This window comes from Rhinolophus sinicus, chromosome 16, assembly GCF_057876585.1.
Source record: "Rhinolophus sinicus isolate RSI-liver-muscle chromosome 16, RSI-T2T, whole genome shotgun sequence".
Classification (NCBI taxonomy): domain Eukaryota; kingdom Metazoa; phylum Chordata; class Mammalia; order Chiroptera; family Rhinolophidae; genus Rhinolophus; species Rhinolophus sinicus.
The window spans coordinates 10,774,784-10,791,467 of record NC_142516.1 but is presented as its reverse complement, the minus strand read 5'-3'; the positions used below and the strand labels follow the sequence as shown (position 1 = coordinate 10,791,467).

At 34.1% G+C, this 16,684-nt stretch overlaps 1 protein-coding gene across 4 annotated transcripts in view; it reads left to right on the top strand.

The window, feature by feature from the left end:
- RABGAP1 (RAB GTPase activating protein 1) overlaps nucleotides 1–16,684 on the top strand; it is a 146,695-nt gene that overhangs the window by 59,839 nt on the left and 70,172 nt on the right. For all 4 annotated transcript variants that reach the window (XM_019728505.3, XM_019728506.3, XM_019728507.3 and 1 more), the window contains 3 exons: nucleotides 6,459–6,633; nucleotides 10,498–10,591; nucleotides 14,814–14,964. In XM_019728505.3, the coding sequence (XP_019584064.1) occupies nucleotides 6,459–6,633; nucleotides 10,498–10,591; nucleotides 14,814–14,964 (420 nt within the window). The remainder of the gene's footprint in view (nucleotides 1–6,458; nucleotides 6,634–10,497; nucleotides 10,592–14,813; nucleotides 14,965–16,684) is intronic.

Genomic DNA, 16,684 nt, shown 5'->3' with positions numbered 1-16,684 from the left:
AGTTTAGGGAGTGAGAATGATTCATAACAGTTTCTAGAGTAAAAGATGATAGATAAATTAATTATGTAATATTTTTAGTATGAATCTATATGTAAAAAAGATGTTCCTTTTAACTAAAGAGAATATAAAGAGTTCTGTTTATCTTCTCTTAGTGAACATAAGTAAGAACCCCTGATCTTGCTTAACCCTTTGAGAGCTTATCTTACACAGCCTTGGGTTCAAAGATTGTATGGACTTACAGGAATATTACTTCTGTACTTCGGTCTAGAATAATGTATCTAATTAGGCTAACAAATGACTTGGCAGGGTAAACTAGCCCCCAAAATATGTATACCACATACATACTCTATGACTGTTTGTTAACGTTACAAGCTAAACAGGCTGAGTTGTCAATATTTTTTTTGCAAACCGAAGTTTATATGTAGAAGCTGGGAGGAGGGCAGGGAATTCCTGAGATTAATCTTTCATTGTTCTCCTTATTTGGATAAGTCTTATTGGGGGTGGGGGGGCTTGTGTGAGGGGGTGAAGAGTAAGAAAGGAGAGAGAGAGTGAGAAGAAATTGACCAACTTTTTGCTCTCATAGAGCAAGTAGAGCACTGTTAATCTCATCCATTGTGACATAATAAATTTATTGATTTCCTCTTTTGCATTCATGGCATTAAAAGGTAATAGCAGCTGCCATTAATTGAGACCCTGCTGTGACCATCACTCTACGAGCTACTTTCACTTTTTCTGTCTTACATATTTTCTTAGTGTTGCAATGAGGATAGTATTCTCATTTATAGACCCGAAGATGTGAAATAGTAGATTTTATGGACTTTTTGTGAAAAAGATACATACCTAAACTTTCTAAGAGTCTCAGTCAGGGTTCTTTCCATAGAAAATGCTCCTTTTGTCTTTCTGTAAGAGTATTTTTAGTTTTTACTTATATTAAGCGTAATTAAAAATTTTAACCCCTTTGCAGTTCTCATTAGACAGAAAAGGAAATAATGCTGCAGGCTAAATTTTTTAAATATACAATATGCAGTTTCTGTTTATTGCCATAAGTATGGGAAAACAATTATAGAAATGTTTTTAAAAATACATGTTTAAAAATTGATTCTTTTTCCATTCACTAAATTTATCTGGTGACTCAGTAACTCCTTTTTAGCTTGGAAGCCTTCCCAACTGTGGAGATTGTTATATTAAGATGGCATCATATTAGAGAAGAAACTTTTGAAATCAGTGGGGGAAAAAAGATGGCTTACTTGGATTTAAATTTTCAGATATCATTTACTAAAAAAGGAAGAAAATAGTCTAAACACCAGATTTTTCAAATAGTAGCATAAGGTGAATAAAACACCAACTAAGCATTCTTCTTTTTTTTCTTTCAATTAAGCATTCTTAAAACTGTAAATTTAGGGAATTTTTATTTCCAAAGAGACTTTAAAATCTTTTATGAAGTTATTATTTTATAAATGAATAAGCTGATGTCTGAAAGACTAAATAGTGTCGCCAATGTCATATATAGAGAAGTAATTAGTATAACTGTACTGGAACCCTGGGCCTCTTATTTCGCGCGCATGCATGTACAGCCACATGCACACATATGTACTAAACCACTGCACCTGAAGATAAAAATATGAAAAGGCTTTCTCTACTAGAAATCTTCAGCTAAATCAGGAGGCACATGGTAACTGGTTGGATGTTCCATTCTTTCTGGGAAGTGTGATCACTTGGTTAAGGTGGTTTACCTGACTTTAAACCACTGGATTTCACATTTGTAAAAGAAGCATTATCTAAAAGTAGAGCTTTCTCTTTGCATTTAGCAAGTAATCTTTGGGGTCGTACTTTAGCAACTTCCACATGTCCTATTCCTCCACAACTTTCTAGCTAATGGTTTTAGCATCCATTGATGATTCTTGCTTAAATCAGTTGAGTTCATTCACATATTTTCAGTAGTAATTTAACATTACAGAATTGTCTTCTTTTATATTTATATACCAGGAGTGCTAAAAAAATGTATACACGTGACTTGTATTCATCTTTTGTTATCGGTATATGAATATATTGAGTATTACAATTCTAATACAGTTTGTTTGCTTTCTTAAAATGTGTATACATTTTTTTGGCACCCTCTGTATTTTTTAATATTGACTGTCTCAGTTATAGCAGTAATATATTTGACTTACATGTATTTGCTTTATTCTACTTCATCAAAGAATTTAAAAATATCAGTAGTCAGGAAACACCCTTAATGAATGGTCTTTATTGTTCCGAGCAAATTTATAACAAAATTTTTATAAACTTGTTAAATGTCTGTTGAGAAAAGGTACTATTATATGAGTTTATGAAATAGATTCCAATTATTTAAAATTCCAGTGAGAACAAGCTTATATTTAGTACAATTACTGATATAGGTAATTAAGCATCAGTTAATAAACTTGTACCATTTCTAAAATATATATGACTTCAATGCCACACTGTAATTTATGTGTAACTTAATGGTTGTACAAGTTTCTTTTGATTGGAAATAAAACCCGTACTTTAATATCAATGTATAAAAATCATTATGTAAACATCTAAATGAAAAGGTTTCCACAATATTTAGTGTATTCTGATCTTTTCTGTAGGTGCTTCAACGAATTGTGGGAGAAACATCTGTAAATATAACCATAGTACCTATGTAATTTTTGCAGGTATCTCATTTTGCAAATATGAAGAATAGGGGCATATAATATGAAATTGCTTGAATTATATAAATTTAAATTCCCATGTGTTGATATTCATTTAAAAAAATCAGTATTGCAATTAAGAGTGAAGTTTGAGATTTTATGGGACTTTCTTATTCTTTGAACATGTTCAGGAAGATTATAAAATTAGTACTGCGTTCAACAGTTTCTTCAAATATTTTTTTAAATTGTGGTTATGTTACCATTTGAGATATAGTTAGGTTCATTTATTTTCTTGCTTTCAGTATGGGGGATTGGCATTTTTTTCCCGTTTTGTTTCATTTTTTTGAATATTTAAAATACTCATATGGTACAAAAGTCACAATTATGTAAAAATGTATACTGAGAGGTCTTGCTTTCATCTATACCTGTCTCCTGCCAACCCCATAGGAAACCATTCTGGGTTATCTTTCCAACGTTTCTTTTTGTGAAAATAGTAAAATTCTCCTATATTAATACCCTTTTTAGACAAAAACTAGCATACTATATAATCTGTCCTGCACCTTGCTTTTTTAACTTAATGTATCCTGGAGATCATTCCACATCAGTTCATAGAGATCTTTCTCTTTCTTGTTTGTTTAATGGCTGCATAGTAAGTACTGTGTTTGGATGAATCACGATCTTTTCAACTAGTTCTCTATTGGTGGATACTTGGCTTTTCCCCCAATCATTTGCTATTTCAAATGTTGCAGTATAGAACCTTCTGTTATTTTGATTTTATGAAAGTGCGTCTTAGATTCCTATTAGAGTAGATTCCTGTTGGCACATGAGGTAATTTTGCATATGTGACTTTATTATATTTGCTAAATTCTCCTCAATAAAGGTTATAGCTATTGAGATTAACAGGGTATGAGAGTATCTGTTTCTCCAGTCTTTTCAAGAGTGTGTTGTCGAACTTAAGGATCTAATGGTAGTTTTAATTTAGCTTCTGGTAAATGAAAACAGGCATTTTTCCATATGCTTGAGGGTGATTTTTTTTTTCTTTTTCTGTAAATTGTTTCTTCATATTTTTTGCTCAGTGGTTTTGGTCTTTTTCCTCTTAATTTTTAGATGTCCTTTTTATATTCAAGAGATTAACCCATTGAGATATAAGTTGCAAATATTTCTCCTGGTTTGTCACTTGTCTTCTGACTTAAATTATCATGGTCTTTTGGGCTCTTTTGTCACACAATTTCTTTTTATGTACTCGAATTTATCAGTTTTTTTCCTTTAAAGCTTCTGGATTTTGGGTCATAATTAGAAATGCTTTCCCTACATAAGTGATAAAGGAAATTATACATTTTCTTTTATTATTTTTATGGTTTCATTTTACTACCTTTAGCTCTCTGGTTCATTAGTATTTTATTCTGGTATATAGTGTAAAGTATAGATCAGATTCAGTATTTTTCCAGGTGGCCATTCACTTGTCCCAACACCATTCTTGGAAAGCCTAACTTTTCCCTCATTGATTTGCAGTGCCACCTTTATCATATATCACATTTTCATGTGAATTTGGACCTCTTCCTGGTTGTTATATTTTTTCCCATTGGTTTTTATGTTATTCATGTACCAATACCACACAGTATTAATTATGTAGACTTCATAATATGTTTTAATACCTGATAGGGCTAACTTCCCTCTCCACTTGTTCTTTTTCTGGGTTTTGCTGGATATTCTTCTTTACTTTTGATAGAAACTTTAGATTCAACTTTTATAGCTCTCAAAAAAATTATTGGTATTTTTCTTGGGGAGAATTGACATCTTTATAATGTCAAGTCATCTTATCTATAAATGTGATTGATGTCTTTCCATTTATTCAAGTCTACTGTTTTTTTTGGTCTTTCAAGAATTCTTTTTAAAAAGCTTTTTATTACAAAAACTTAAAAGATGCACAGAAACAGAAAGAATAGTATAATGAACCCCAGTGTAACTATTACCCAGCTTTAACAGTGAACAGCATTTTTAATAGCTGGAGTACTTGACTTACATTTGGGGTCCAGTTCTTAACTCTATGTTTATCTGACTTCAAAGGCAATATTTATCTGGTTACTATTACAGAACAGTTTCTAGGGGGACTGCAGTGGTTATCACATTTATATAAGTCTCCGATAAATTTTTTAAAATATGTTATTAATGATAATGTTTCAGATAGCAATTAACTGATGTTTCAGAGAGTAATTTATAACAAAACAAAAAATGTAAATCCTATTGCCTGTCATATAATATGTAAAAGTTAAACATCATAATTACAAATTTAGAATGAACGTGTCAAAATTTTAATTCAATTCATTAAGTAGTGAGGGAACCAGTAAATGCTAAGAGTGGTTCTAAGTATTTGAGGAACTTGAGTTTAAAAAACTAAAAACAAAATATTAGAAAAAGGTTGCTAAGTTAGAAAAAACTGGTTAATGTCCTATGGGTAACCTTTGGGTTATCCTTTCTATTGGACAGAAATCATTTGCATATCTACTGGATACAAATCTACAGGTTAATATGTAACTTCGCAGAGTCTGGGTTCTTAAGTAATAGTAAGTAGCTAAATCAAAATCATTTATTCATCTAGAGAATTAAATAATCCTTGGGTGCACATGTTAAAACAAAGATGGCAAACTATAGTCTGTGGGTCAAATCTGGCTTGGTACTTGTTTTCATAAAGTTGTTTTTGGAACAGAGCCATACTCACTCACTGTCTATGGCTGCTTTTGTACCGTAATGGCAGAGTTGAGTAGTTGGACAGGGATTCCTGGCCCACATAGCCTAAAACATTTACTGTTTGGCCCTTTACAGAAGAGTTTACTGACTCCTGTATTAAACATTGCTTCAGGATGATATTGAAAGGACATTGCCATTATCTTGGCCTTCCACGATTGGGGTAATTTTCCTTAACCCAAATGAACATGAGAAAATCTGCTCTGCCTGGTATTTCTGTACTTAATGAATTCTTGTTTCTCCCCTTGTATTTTTACTTGATGCGTGTATGTCTGTCTTTTTGGTGTAGTCACCTTTCTAGTTGTCTCTGTATCTTTTCCCACAGTTCTGCCTTTTCCTCCTGCTCTGTATTTCACTCTTTTTTCCCCCTTCTCCTCCTCAAACTGGATGTAATATGAAATGTAAATATGTTTATATAATTGTACTGGTAGAGTTTTATAGTCCCTTTTCTTAGTTTTTAATCTAGGTCAGTTTAAACTGTTATATGCTTACTTCAAAATAAAACCAAAACACAAGCCAATTTGAATTACCAAATTTTTTGTGGATTCTATTAATCTCTTTTCTACTACCTCTCCCCCAGCCCCTGTTGTAGCTTTCAATTGAAGAAAGTTTCCTACACTGTTTTAATTAAGCTAAAAGAGTGGGGGCATAACATGGAAAGAAGAGGACTTTTTTAGTCCTAAACTTTGTTTTAGAATATTGTACAACTTTTTTTGTGTGTAGTTTTATGTGGGAAACCATGAGGGACACCTTAAAGTAACTTGGAAGCTGCAGAACAGTTAACATTTTAGTTCTCACTTACTGAATGTTGGTAGTTGAATGTTTGATGATACAGTCGTAAGACAGTAAATAAAATTGTAGTGTTGAAGTCCTGCTCAGCAAATACCCTATTTTCCTAAGGGTTTTTAAAATCTAAACATTTACTTTTCTATTTAGAAAACATTACATTTAGTGTAGATATTTAAAGTAAATACCTTTTTATTCTCACATCCTATGTGAAGCGCTCAATGAAAAAAAATAATTTTACCACTTAATACATAGTATTTTTTCATCTTCAAGATAAAGCAGAAGGAGAGAAAGAGCAATACCGACACTCTATACGAAGTTGTATGCTTGGAAAGTGAATCAGAAAGAGAGAGGAGGAAAACTACAGCCAGTCCCTCCATCCGCCTGCCACAGTCTGGATCTCAGAGTTCAATGATACCTTCTCCTCCAGAAGATGATGAAGAGGAAGGTAAGTTGTAGGAAGAGCTTCATTTCTGTTTTGGGGTAGAGAACCATGCGGACTATTATACTTTTATCAGGGAATTGATAATGTGACATAGCATTTGGAATTCTTTCAGTAAATACTTAAGAGAGTCTACTATATGCGAAAGCCTGTGGGAGATTCAAAAATGATTAACGTAGGACCTTCTATAAGATAATTGTAATCAAGTTGGACAAAATGAGATTTACACTTAGTCCTTTTTTAAAGATTTAGTCTAGTGCTAGCTTAGTGTATAGCACATTTTTAGAGCAAATTTTACATAGCATCTACCTAAATAATGTTTCCATCTCATCTGATTCACTTTATAGGGACAAGTTCACTTGCCAAGTGGCTTCCACATATGACCCTGTCAGTCACAAAATATATAAAAATATACAAATTTATATTTGTATAATACATTATTGGGTTTCTACACTGATAAACATTAGGAATCGATTAGTTAGGTTTTTGTCCCGCTGTTTTTCATGGTTATGTCAATTAATTTGTTGGTCTGTCGACCTCTGTTAAAATATACTATGTAGAAGTGAGAAAAGGAGGGAAGGGGCACAGGAAAAATGAAAGTTTGGGAGGCATTTCTAATTTATCATTTTTTACCAAAGCTTTATTTTTAAGGGGGAAAAAGCAGATTCTGATAGAAGTTCATATGAGGCATGAGTCTGAGAGGTTCAGAGGAAATGTTCTGGAAATTCACAGAGGAGAATCCATTTTTCTTTGTGGGGAATGCGGTGGGGGGGCATGAATAGTTTTTGAGCTGGGACTTTTAAAATGCAAGGAGTTCAGCAGGGATATATGGGCTTGTTTGGGCACTGCTAAGAAATTACATTAACAATGTCATAGAGGTAGCACGAATGATTGATTAGGTTAAAGGCAATACATATCTGTGATTATATGTATTTTTTTCAAATTCAGAGCAAACTCTGACTTTACATTTCCCATTGTTCCTGTAATTTCTACTTTTGCTATGACTAATCAACTGAGCATCATTTATAAGTAATATTAATAGTAATATTAATTAGTAATAATAGATGCTTAATATGTGATAGGCAGGTACTTTGTTTGCTCTAATCCCCATACTCTAATAAAATAATACTATGTTTATATACTCCTCACAAAACTCCCCCAAAATAGGATTTAGTATTACCTTTATTTTGCACATAAAGAAATACAACATCAGTAAAGCAAATTTGCCAAGGGTCAAACAACTGGAAATCGGCGGGGAGGATTTTAATCCAGGTCTATAAGTTAACAATCTGAGCTCTATTCTATCACCATTTCTCTGCATTTAGTTCACATAAAGCATTTTGAAGTGCAGAGAATCACATGTATCATTTTTGAAGAAGTCATAGAGACAGTTTAGATTCTCCCTGCAGAGCCTTGTTAAAGCTGGCAAGGTAGAATTGTTTCTGTCTTTTGAGATTGTCTACTGTATAACTGGTGGTCTTGAGACTTGTGGTTGCCTTCTAGGTCAACACTGCTTAATATGGCAAAACAAGTAAAAGTTTACAGAACTCTCCTCCACTTAAGCTCAGCAATAAAAACAAACACCACCCAAAATTGAGAAAGACACTATTTATTATGAAACCAGAGAATGCTCTAATCTCCCTACTCTAGATTTTAAAGAATATCAGTTACAAAGAAATTTGGGCCCTGCTAAACAACAGCATTAGCACTGACATCTAGTTCCTAGTGTATAGTAGGCATAGATTTTTAAAATATAATTGAGGGGGTTCAGAAGGCCTTTACTGATGATTCTTAACTAGAGAGAGATAAGGACTAACGGCATCGGGAGAGATTCAGAGAACGCTAGGACACAAGCTTTGTAAAGGAAGACTGTGTCCTTTTTTGGTCCTCATTGTTTCCCTCGTGTATAACAATTCCTGGTATGTGGTAGATGCTAACTGGAACTGAAGAAGACTGCAGCCATGCCATCATTTAATTCTCTCTAACCCAGTATACAAACCAGGGAACAGGTCCTGTTGTGATCTGTTTGCTCCTTGGAAAGAAATGGCACCAATCTTCTGGAGAGGCTCCTTATCCATAGGACATTTGTGCTCACAGGCAGAAAACCAGCAGTTATAAGAGTTGGGGGGTCTGTTCAGAAACAACGTTCTGAAACTCAGATTGTCTGCTGACTCCCCACCTGTACCCTTACCTTAGGTACATGGCGTTGAAAACACCAATTTCAAACTACTACTATCCAGATTGTTAAAAGCATCCAAAACAGTAAAAGAAAATTTTATGAGATAGGTTTTTCTAATCTCTTTGAAGGAATTGTCATCTCTTGTAAATTTTAGTACATATTTTATAGCTGCCTTCCCCCAGAGTTGTATTATATTGATATTTTAATTAGTAGAAGAGAATTAGTTGAAGCATGAGAAAGTAGGGCCAATTCTGGCAAAATAGTAAAGTAGGAGAAGTTTATCTTAGTGCCCTCAAGCCTTTCTGTTTTGTTTATTCATCAATCTACAGACGATGTCTCACTTACATTCAATCTGATCTCTTCCCTATCTCACCAACAAAACTGATGATATTGCCTGAGACATTATAATGTAATGAAGTTTAATAATAAGTATCATGGATTTCTGAGCCTTTAATATCAGTGCTCTCTGATAATTTCTATTTCTAGTGGGGATGCAAATTCATGATGTAATCATCAGGTTTGTAAAACTCCACACTTTGTTTGGGTAAGTTAAATCAAAAAGTCTGGAAACAGCTTTGGTTAGGACACATGGAAACAAGTATTGTTGTACCCAACTAGTGGAAATATAGATTGGTAAAACCATTTTGGAAGGCAATTTGTCAGTAAGTTTCAAAATCCTTAAAAGTATGTGTTTTTTTAACCCAGGAAGTCCACTTCTGGGCATACACCCAATGAAAGCAATGAGATATGTTCATCCTGATTCTATTTTTTATAGCAAAAAGTTGAGAACTCCCGAAGTGTCCAACAAAAAAAAAAGATTAAGTCCTTATTTTCCCCCACTTTCGTTCCGCTTCTCAATGCCTCTCACATGCCTTTATTAGTGTCGCTTATCCACTATCTTCTTACCTTACAATCTTTAAATTCGTATTTGCATATACTTTTCTTAATTACAAAATTAAATTTGAAATGATTTATTTTGCTTTTTAAAAATATTTTTGTGCTTCTATTATAAATTAATGTATGCCATTGTAGAAAATTTAGAAAGTCATGAAAACATGAAGGAGAGAAAAAAAGCTATTGTAACTCCATCATTCAGAGGCAGTACTTATTAATGTCTTGACATAGTTCATTCCAGACTGTTTCCTATTCTTAACATATATTAGATCATAATGAAGATTTAGCACTTGAGATTTTTATTTTATGTGGCATTTTTGCCATATCATTATGTAAACAAATACCAACATGCAATTACATTGTAAACACATGTAATAATTTATTCAGCCATTCTGTACTCTCCTGTTTTTGGACACTTAGGCGGTTTGTAATTTTTTTAACTACTGTAAATAAGACTGCTGTATATTTTCATACATAAAGTTTTTTGCCTTGGAAAAGGAGAGAGAACATGCCATATTTTGAGTCCTATCATTTTATAATTTAGTGGCTCTTTTCTGTAGTTGACATAATGAGGACCTGTTTGGAAAGCAAAAGAGAATGAAAGATTGATTACAACAGCATTCCAGCCGGGACCATTTTTATTTTCTTTCTATTTACACCTATATACTAAAAGAGAAATTACAAATTATGACTTTATGCTACCAGTAAAATCTTTCAAATTTGACTGTTACCGTTCCATTCTTCTGGCTAGCATAGTCACCTCTGTTATCTTTTTTGATGTGTTTTGTTTATTAAAGATAACGATGAACCTCTTTTGAGTGGATCTGGTGATGTATCCAAAGAATGTGCAGAAAAAATTCTTGAAACATGGGGAGAACTGCTGTCAAAATGGTAAGTTAGAATAGTTCTCCTTTTCATCTGCAATTCTCATTTTATGGGTAGGGTGTCTTCTCTAACTGCAATATTCAGTTTTGGAACCAATAATAGAAACCAAAATAGGAGGTTCGTGTTCTAGAATCTGTTTTTAGAGGTGTATGACGATAGTAGTGAGGACCTGAAATCAGCTTTCAGAATTTCAGAAACCTAATCAATCCTCATTGCTGCAGAAAATATTTATTCAAACATAGAATCCGTGGGGATAATAAATAAGGAAAGAGGTCCTTTATATTTAAGAGGTTGGAAACCATTGACTGGTTAAGATAATACACAGTAGTTAATACAATACCCAGTAATCAGTGACGTGTAGAGCCACTCACACAAGGCACAGAGCCACAGAAGAGACCCCAGGGGGGATTTTCATTATCTGTGTTAGGTACCTCAAGTAACAGCAGAATGTTATAAGCACAGTATATATTAACTGCTCTCCCAATTACTTTTTCTACTAACACTTGTAAAATTCAGGAATTTCTCATCCGCTCAAGAGATAGCTTGACAACAGTGTTAAGAAGCACTATCCTATAAACTGTTGAAAAAGAATACACTATGTTCAGGTATTTATTAGTGACTTACTCTGGTAAGCCAGTTTGGTGAGATGTATGTCGTTTCCTGTTTTCCTCGGTGTAGGATGACAGTATACTCTGAAAAAAAGTTGATCTTGAAAGTGATGGGAGCACTTGTCTATTTCAGACTTTCTGGTTATCAGAGTTGTCACATAAGCACCCCATGGGCCTGTTGCTTGGGGTTTGATTTTTCTCAGAAGTTTTAACAGTTGAAGCCTTTTCCTTTATTCTTAGTAAAACTGTGTCTCAGCATTTAAAAAGAACTTCATGCCCTTAAGGGGTCAGACTACAAATGAGCGTCATCTGCTTCTAGCACTCTCACAAGGTCTTACACTGTGGGTAGAACGCTCCTCAGGTTGGGAAATGTCAGATGTGTACAGGAGGAAAATGCCAACCAAAGCATGGCTTGTCTTTACATAAGTGGTTTTAATAAAGGAACTCTGCAAAAGCCCCCCCAGAGGAATAGTTCTCGTTTATTTTTGATATTCCTTTAGCAAGCAGGAGATAAACCTGCTGATGCTCTCGTCACAATTATATTTTCAGTCAGTGAATTCAGAGTGTTTGGACTGTTGCTGGCAGGAATTTTATCTGTATAAAAAGATTTCTGCTCTAAAATAGAAATGTAATTGAGTCTTGAATCGTTATATAATAGTGTTTTAAAATCATTTAGAGCAGTTAGTCTCTAGATTTTATTGAATGAACTCACCAGCATTTGACATGGTTACTTGGATTGGTTTTGTGACCAAGCTTTGTTTATTCATTTTGTTATTCACTTAATTAAATTATGGCCTTCTCCCTCTCTCACAAATGTATTAGCTGAGTTTCCATCTGTTTAATCTGTCTTCATGGTGTTTAAAACTTTTTGCTGGTTTTGGTTATGTCTTCAGAAATAATAATATAGTTTCTCCTCAATTCATTTGATTATATATTTTTTTGTCATTATTATATGTGTTCTATAGATAGGAAGCATCACGATCTCATGGAAAGCTAGAGACTGGTAGATAGGGCTTCAAAGCCTCCCGCTCCTGCTTCCAAGCTGTATGGTTTTGGGCGAGTCACTTAACTCTTCTGAGTGTGTTTCTTCATTTACAACGCACAAGTCTATAAAACTATCATTTAGGATTATTGTAGATTAAAAATAATGGATGTTGTAGTAATTGTAGTAAGAACTAATTTACCATACACCAGGCACTGTGCTAAGTTATGTGTCTCTACTGTAACAACCTTAGGAACTAGTATCCATTTTTACAGATAGAAAACTGGCTCTGAGATTAAGTCAGGAATTCTAGTTAGTAAATGGCAGGCCCGGAATTTGTTACACAGTCTAAAGTCCAATCCCAAAGCTGGTTTCTTTAACTCCACATTAGATTTTCGTGGCGGTATTAGTAATAATACCTCTTAGCTTTAATTCTCCAAGTTCATTTTAATGTGACTCTGAGTGGATAAGAGAATTAATATTACATAGTATAAAATAGTAACTAAGTTGGATGAAGGTAATAGTGTCAATGACATAAATTATTCTGAAAATAATTCTACTGATACAAATTAATCTAGTGTTAGCAAGTAAACTTAGAGTTAGATTTATTTTTTCTTTACAGAATAAATATATTAGGCTTTGTGGCCCAGTAGTTTGTGTCACAACTGCTCACCTCTGCTGTTGTAGGGTAAAAGCAGTCATAGACAATACATAGACAAGTAAAAATGAATGTGTTTCATTAAAATTTGATTTACAGAAACAGATGGTGGGCTAGATTTGTCCCACAGGCCGTAGTGTACCAACCTTGTGTACCAGCCTTGAATTAACTAGCAGAACGACTGTTCTTTCTGTTCCCTGCTCTTCAATTTTTATATTTTTTTCCTAAGCAAAGACAAAACTGTATTGCATTGTCTGTAGCTCTTGTATTAGGGTACTAGCATCACAGAATTAACCCTTTTTAATATACTGTGTATCATTCTGCTAGAATTCTGGGGACATTTTGAGAAAAGTCTCAGGCCTTTTTATAGTTTGATAGAGGTTATTTTGTGTCAATAACTTCTGCTTAAATTTGATAGTCATAGGACCTTCTCCATGTAGAATCCTGCTTTATTGACTCAGTAATAGTGGCTTTCAAATCACAAAGCATCAGTGATACAACAAATAGCACATTTATTGGTCTTAGAGTTTGAGGACTACCTCAGTCATTTAATGGACTTCCTGGAACTTTCTTCATCTGTAAGGCTGGAGATACTACCACATACTTCAGACGCTTGTTATGAGGCTCAGATAAGATTGTATACAAAAGCACTTTGTATATTGATACCAATATTTCAAGATAAGTTTTATTTTCCCATTTTACAGATGAGTAGCTCAATGTCCTGAATCGATTCGAAACGTTTACCTTATCTTTCATGGTTTTTTTTACTTTGAGGAAGAGCCAGAAGTTGCACAGTGCCAGATCCGATGAATAAGGTGGATGAGGACACACTGTAATGTTTTTATTTGACAGAAATTACCACATACCAGAAGCGATGTGTGACATGGAGCCTTTCCATTGTGATCACACAAAATACGGTGAATGCTGCTGCCAAGTGCCATCCAATGGAAAGCAGGGATCTTCAATATGGGAAGCGGTAGTCGAACCTTAGTAACAGTGTGTGACAAGTTTTAGCTTGTTCGGTGCAGTCAGTTGGGTGTGAGCTACAGTTCAGAGAAGGTGTGTTTTAAAGTGTGCTGTAAGTCATCCTCCATGATGACAATGCTCCATGTCACACATCGCTTCTGGGACACGACAATTTCTGTCAAATAAAAACATTACGGTGCATCTTCATTGCCTTATTCACAGGATCTGGCACCATGCAACTTCTGGCTCTTCCCCAAAATCAAAATGATTCAGAATATTGAGGAAGCCACGAGAACGCAACTAAAGACACTCATGAGAGAGGACCTCCAGAACTGCTTCAGAAAGTGGCAAGAATGATGGGATAAGTGTGTTTGAAGCGAGAGGGAGTATTTTGAGGGGAATTAATGGCAATGTATTTTTTACTGTAATATATTTTATTTTAAATTTAAACATTCACCATATTGTTTGGTCACACCTCGTATAGTAGAAACTGTCTTAGCCTCCATAGTCATTCAAAACTCACTTGAAGCAAGGTATCATAAAAACTGCTGAAAGCATTTATTTTTGTATTTATTTTAAATATTTATTTTAACTTTGAACAAATATTTATTTTAACTTAGAGTGTATAAGTACAGTTTGTCAATTTTGATGCAAGGCCAAGCCCTTATCTTTGGCTGTGTGTCCACTGGTGGGAATTTTGCTTTGTTTACTTTACATAAGCCACAACCATAAAGCTGTGGTTTCTAGTTTTGCTTTTTGTTAAAAAAAAAAAAAAAAAAAGTAGAGCAATAATTTAAAGATACCTAGGAATAGTCTGACTGCAGAATTCTTTCCTCCTCCCAGTCTTTTACAGTTATCTTGGCAGTGTCTAATTCAACAGCTTTATCTTTTTTTTTTATTAGTATGTAACCTTTATTAAGTCTTTGTAAATCATTTAGTTTAGTTTTTCATAAAAATAACACTCTTTGTGGAATCTTTCTTTTAAGTACTTCTGGATTATGGCTTTATTTTTAGGCATCTCAACTTGAGTGTGAGACCAAAGCAGTTGTCATCCTTAGTAAGAAGCGGTGTTCCTGAAGCTCTTCGAGGAGAAGTCTGGCAGCTGCTCGCGGGTTGTCACAACAACGACCACCTGGTAGAAAAATACCGAATTCTCATCACAAAGGTAAGGGGATGATAATTCAGCTTCAGCATTAATACTTTTAGAAATTTGTTGTGAACAGATCCTTGTGGCTGTTTTATTTCCAAGAAATTTTTTTATAATTCCTTCATCTAATACATGAAGAGAACTTTCATACTTCTAGCCCAAAGTTATTTCTAGTGTTGGCACAAAGAAGGCATCAATATTCTTCCTTGATTGACTTCACCTCATAGGCAAAGGATGTCCTGTACCCATTGTGTATCTAAATCCTTTTTGATCATAGTTACATTTTTAGTCGCATCAGTTGTGCTGTGCAGTATGTAAGAACTTCCTTGTTTGCTTTAATCCTTTTCACAGTTCACAGAAATGCGCCCTTTGTAGATGAGGCCTAGTTCTAGTTTCTGTAATTGAAAGAACATGGTTCTGTTGTCTTAAACCATATTCCCTTTAAGCTCATTTCTCTAAAGTGAAGAATTCTCATTTTTTATAGTATCCCCTTCTCACGTTCATGCATTCCTCAGGGTTTTACAAGCAAAATAGCAGAAACTACTCCTTCCTTGTACAAGCATACAAGAATTTGAAATTATTTTCTGCAAGGTGAAGCAGTGCTTTGTGTCTTTACAACCATGTTATTGGTTTTAACTTTTGTTTTTGTTTTCTCAAATTCTTGAAATGTTTATATTTAAGAAACAGTTTCTCCAGTGGTATGCAAGTCCCATACCTGGGTTATGAATGAATTGCTCAGAACCCTCAATAATATATGCAAATTTTTCAATGTGACAATGCACTTCTTTTAAAAATATATTAAAACCTTATACAAGACGAATAATACCTCTATAAAACTACTGTTTAAAAAAATTTTATAAGGGAGGAACAGCATTTGAACATGAAATTGGATCTTTCCTGACCAGGTAATGACACTGATTTGCTCCAAATATTGGTGTTCTTTCTCATCATCTTATTTCTAGACAGATGTTTTGCACAGGGAGTTCTTTGTGGAGTTATAGTTGTTCAATTTGTTGTAAATTTTAGGGGAGATTTCCAGAGGCTCACCTCACGCCACCATTTTGATGACATCCTAGACAGATGTTTTTTCTTTCAAGAACTAATATTCTCATTCCCTCAAATGTGTTGAGTTTTTACATTTTTAATATTGATATAATTGTTTAACCAATATCTGTTGAGCGCCTATTACGGCCATACTGCTGGAGTTAGGAGGTCAAACACAAAAGCAGTGAACTGTCATACAAGAGACATATGTCACGTGATAGTCCGAAAAAGCACAGTGGGAAATACCAAAATTAGTGATAAATTCAGCCTGTGAGAACAGGAGAATCTTTATCAGGAGTATAACATCTGAGCTGGATTCCAGAAAAGAGCTCCCAGGCATGGCAGGATGAAAAGCATTGTACTCGTAGTATGTATGAATGGAGGCACCGAAGGAGGGTACGTAAAGTGTAGTGCTGGCGAAGGTACAACTCATTGATTTTTTTTCTTCTGGTGGCAAATCACATTTTGGGTATATAATTCTCAGTTGTAACTCTGTCTTTCTAGTTCCTATTTTGAAGTCCTTTGAAATAGTGGCCAAAAATTATTTCTGAAATATTTTTGATGTGGCTGTTCATACAGATAATTTAAAGACATGAAGTATTCTGTTTTTCTGGTTCCATGAAAATGGTGATATCTGTTTCTCGAATAGGAACTTGGTAATTATGTGATGTGTAAAAAATCAGCTGTTCATAAT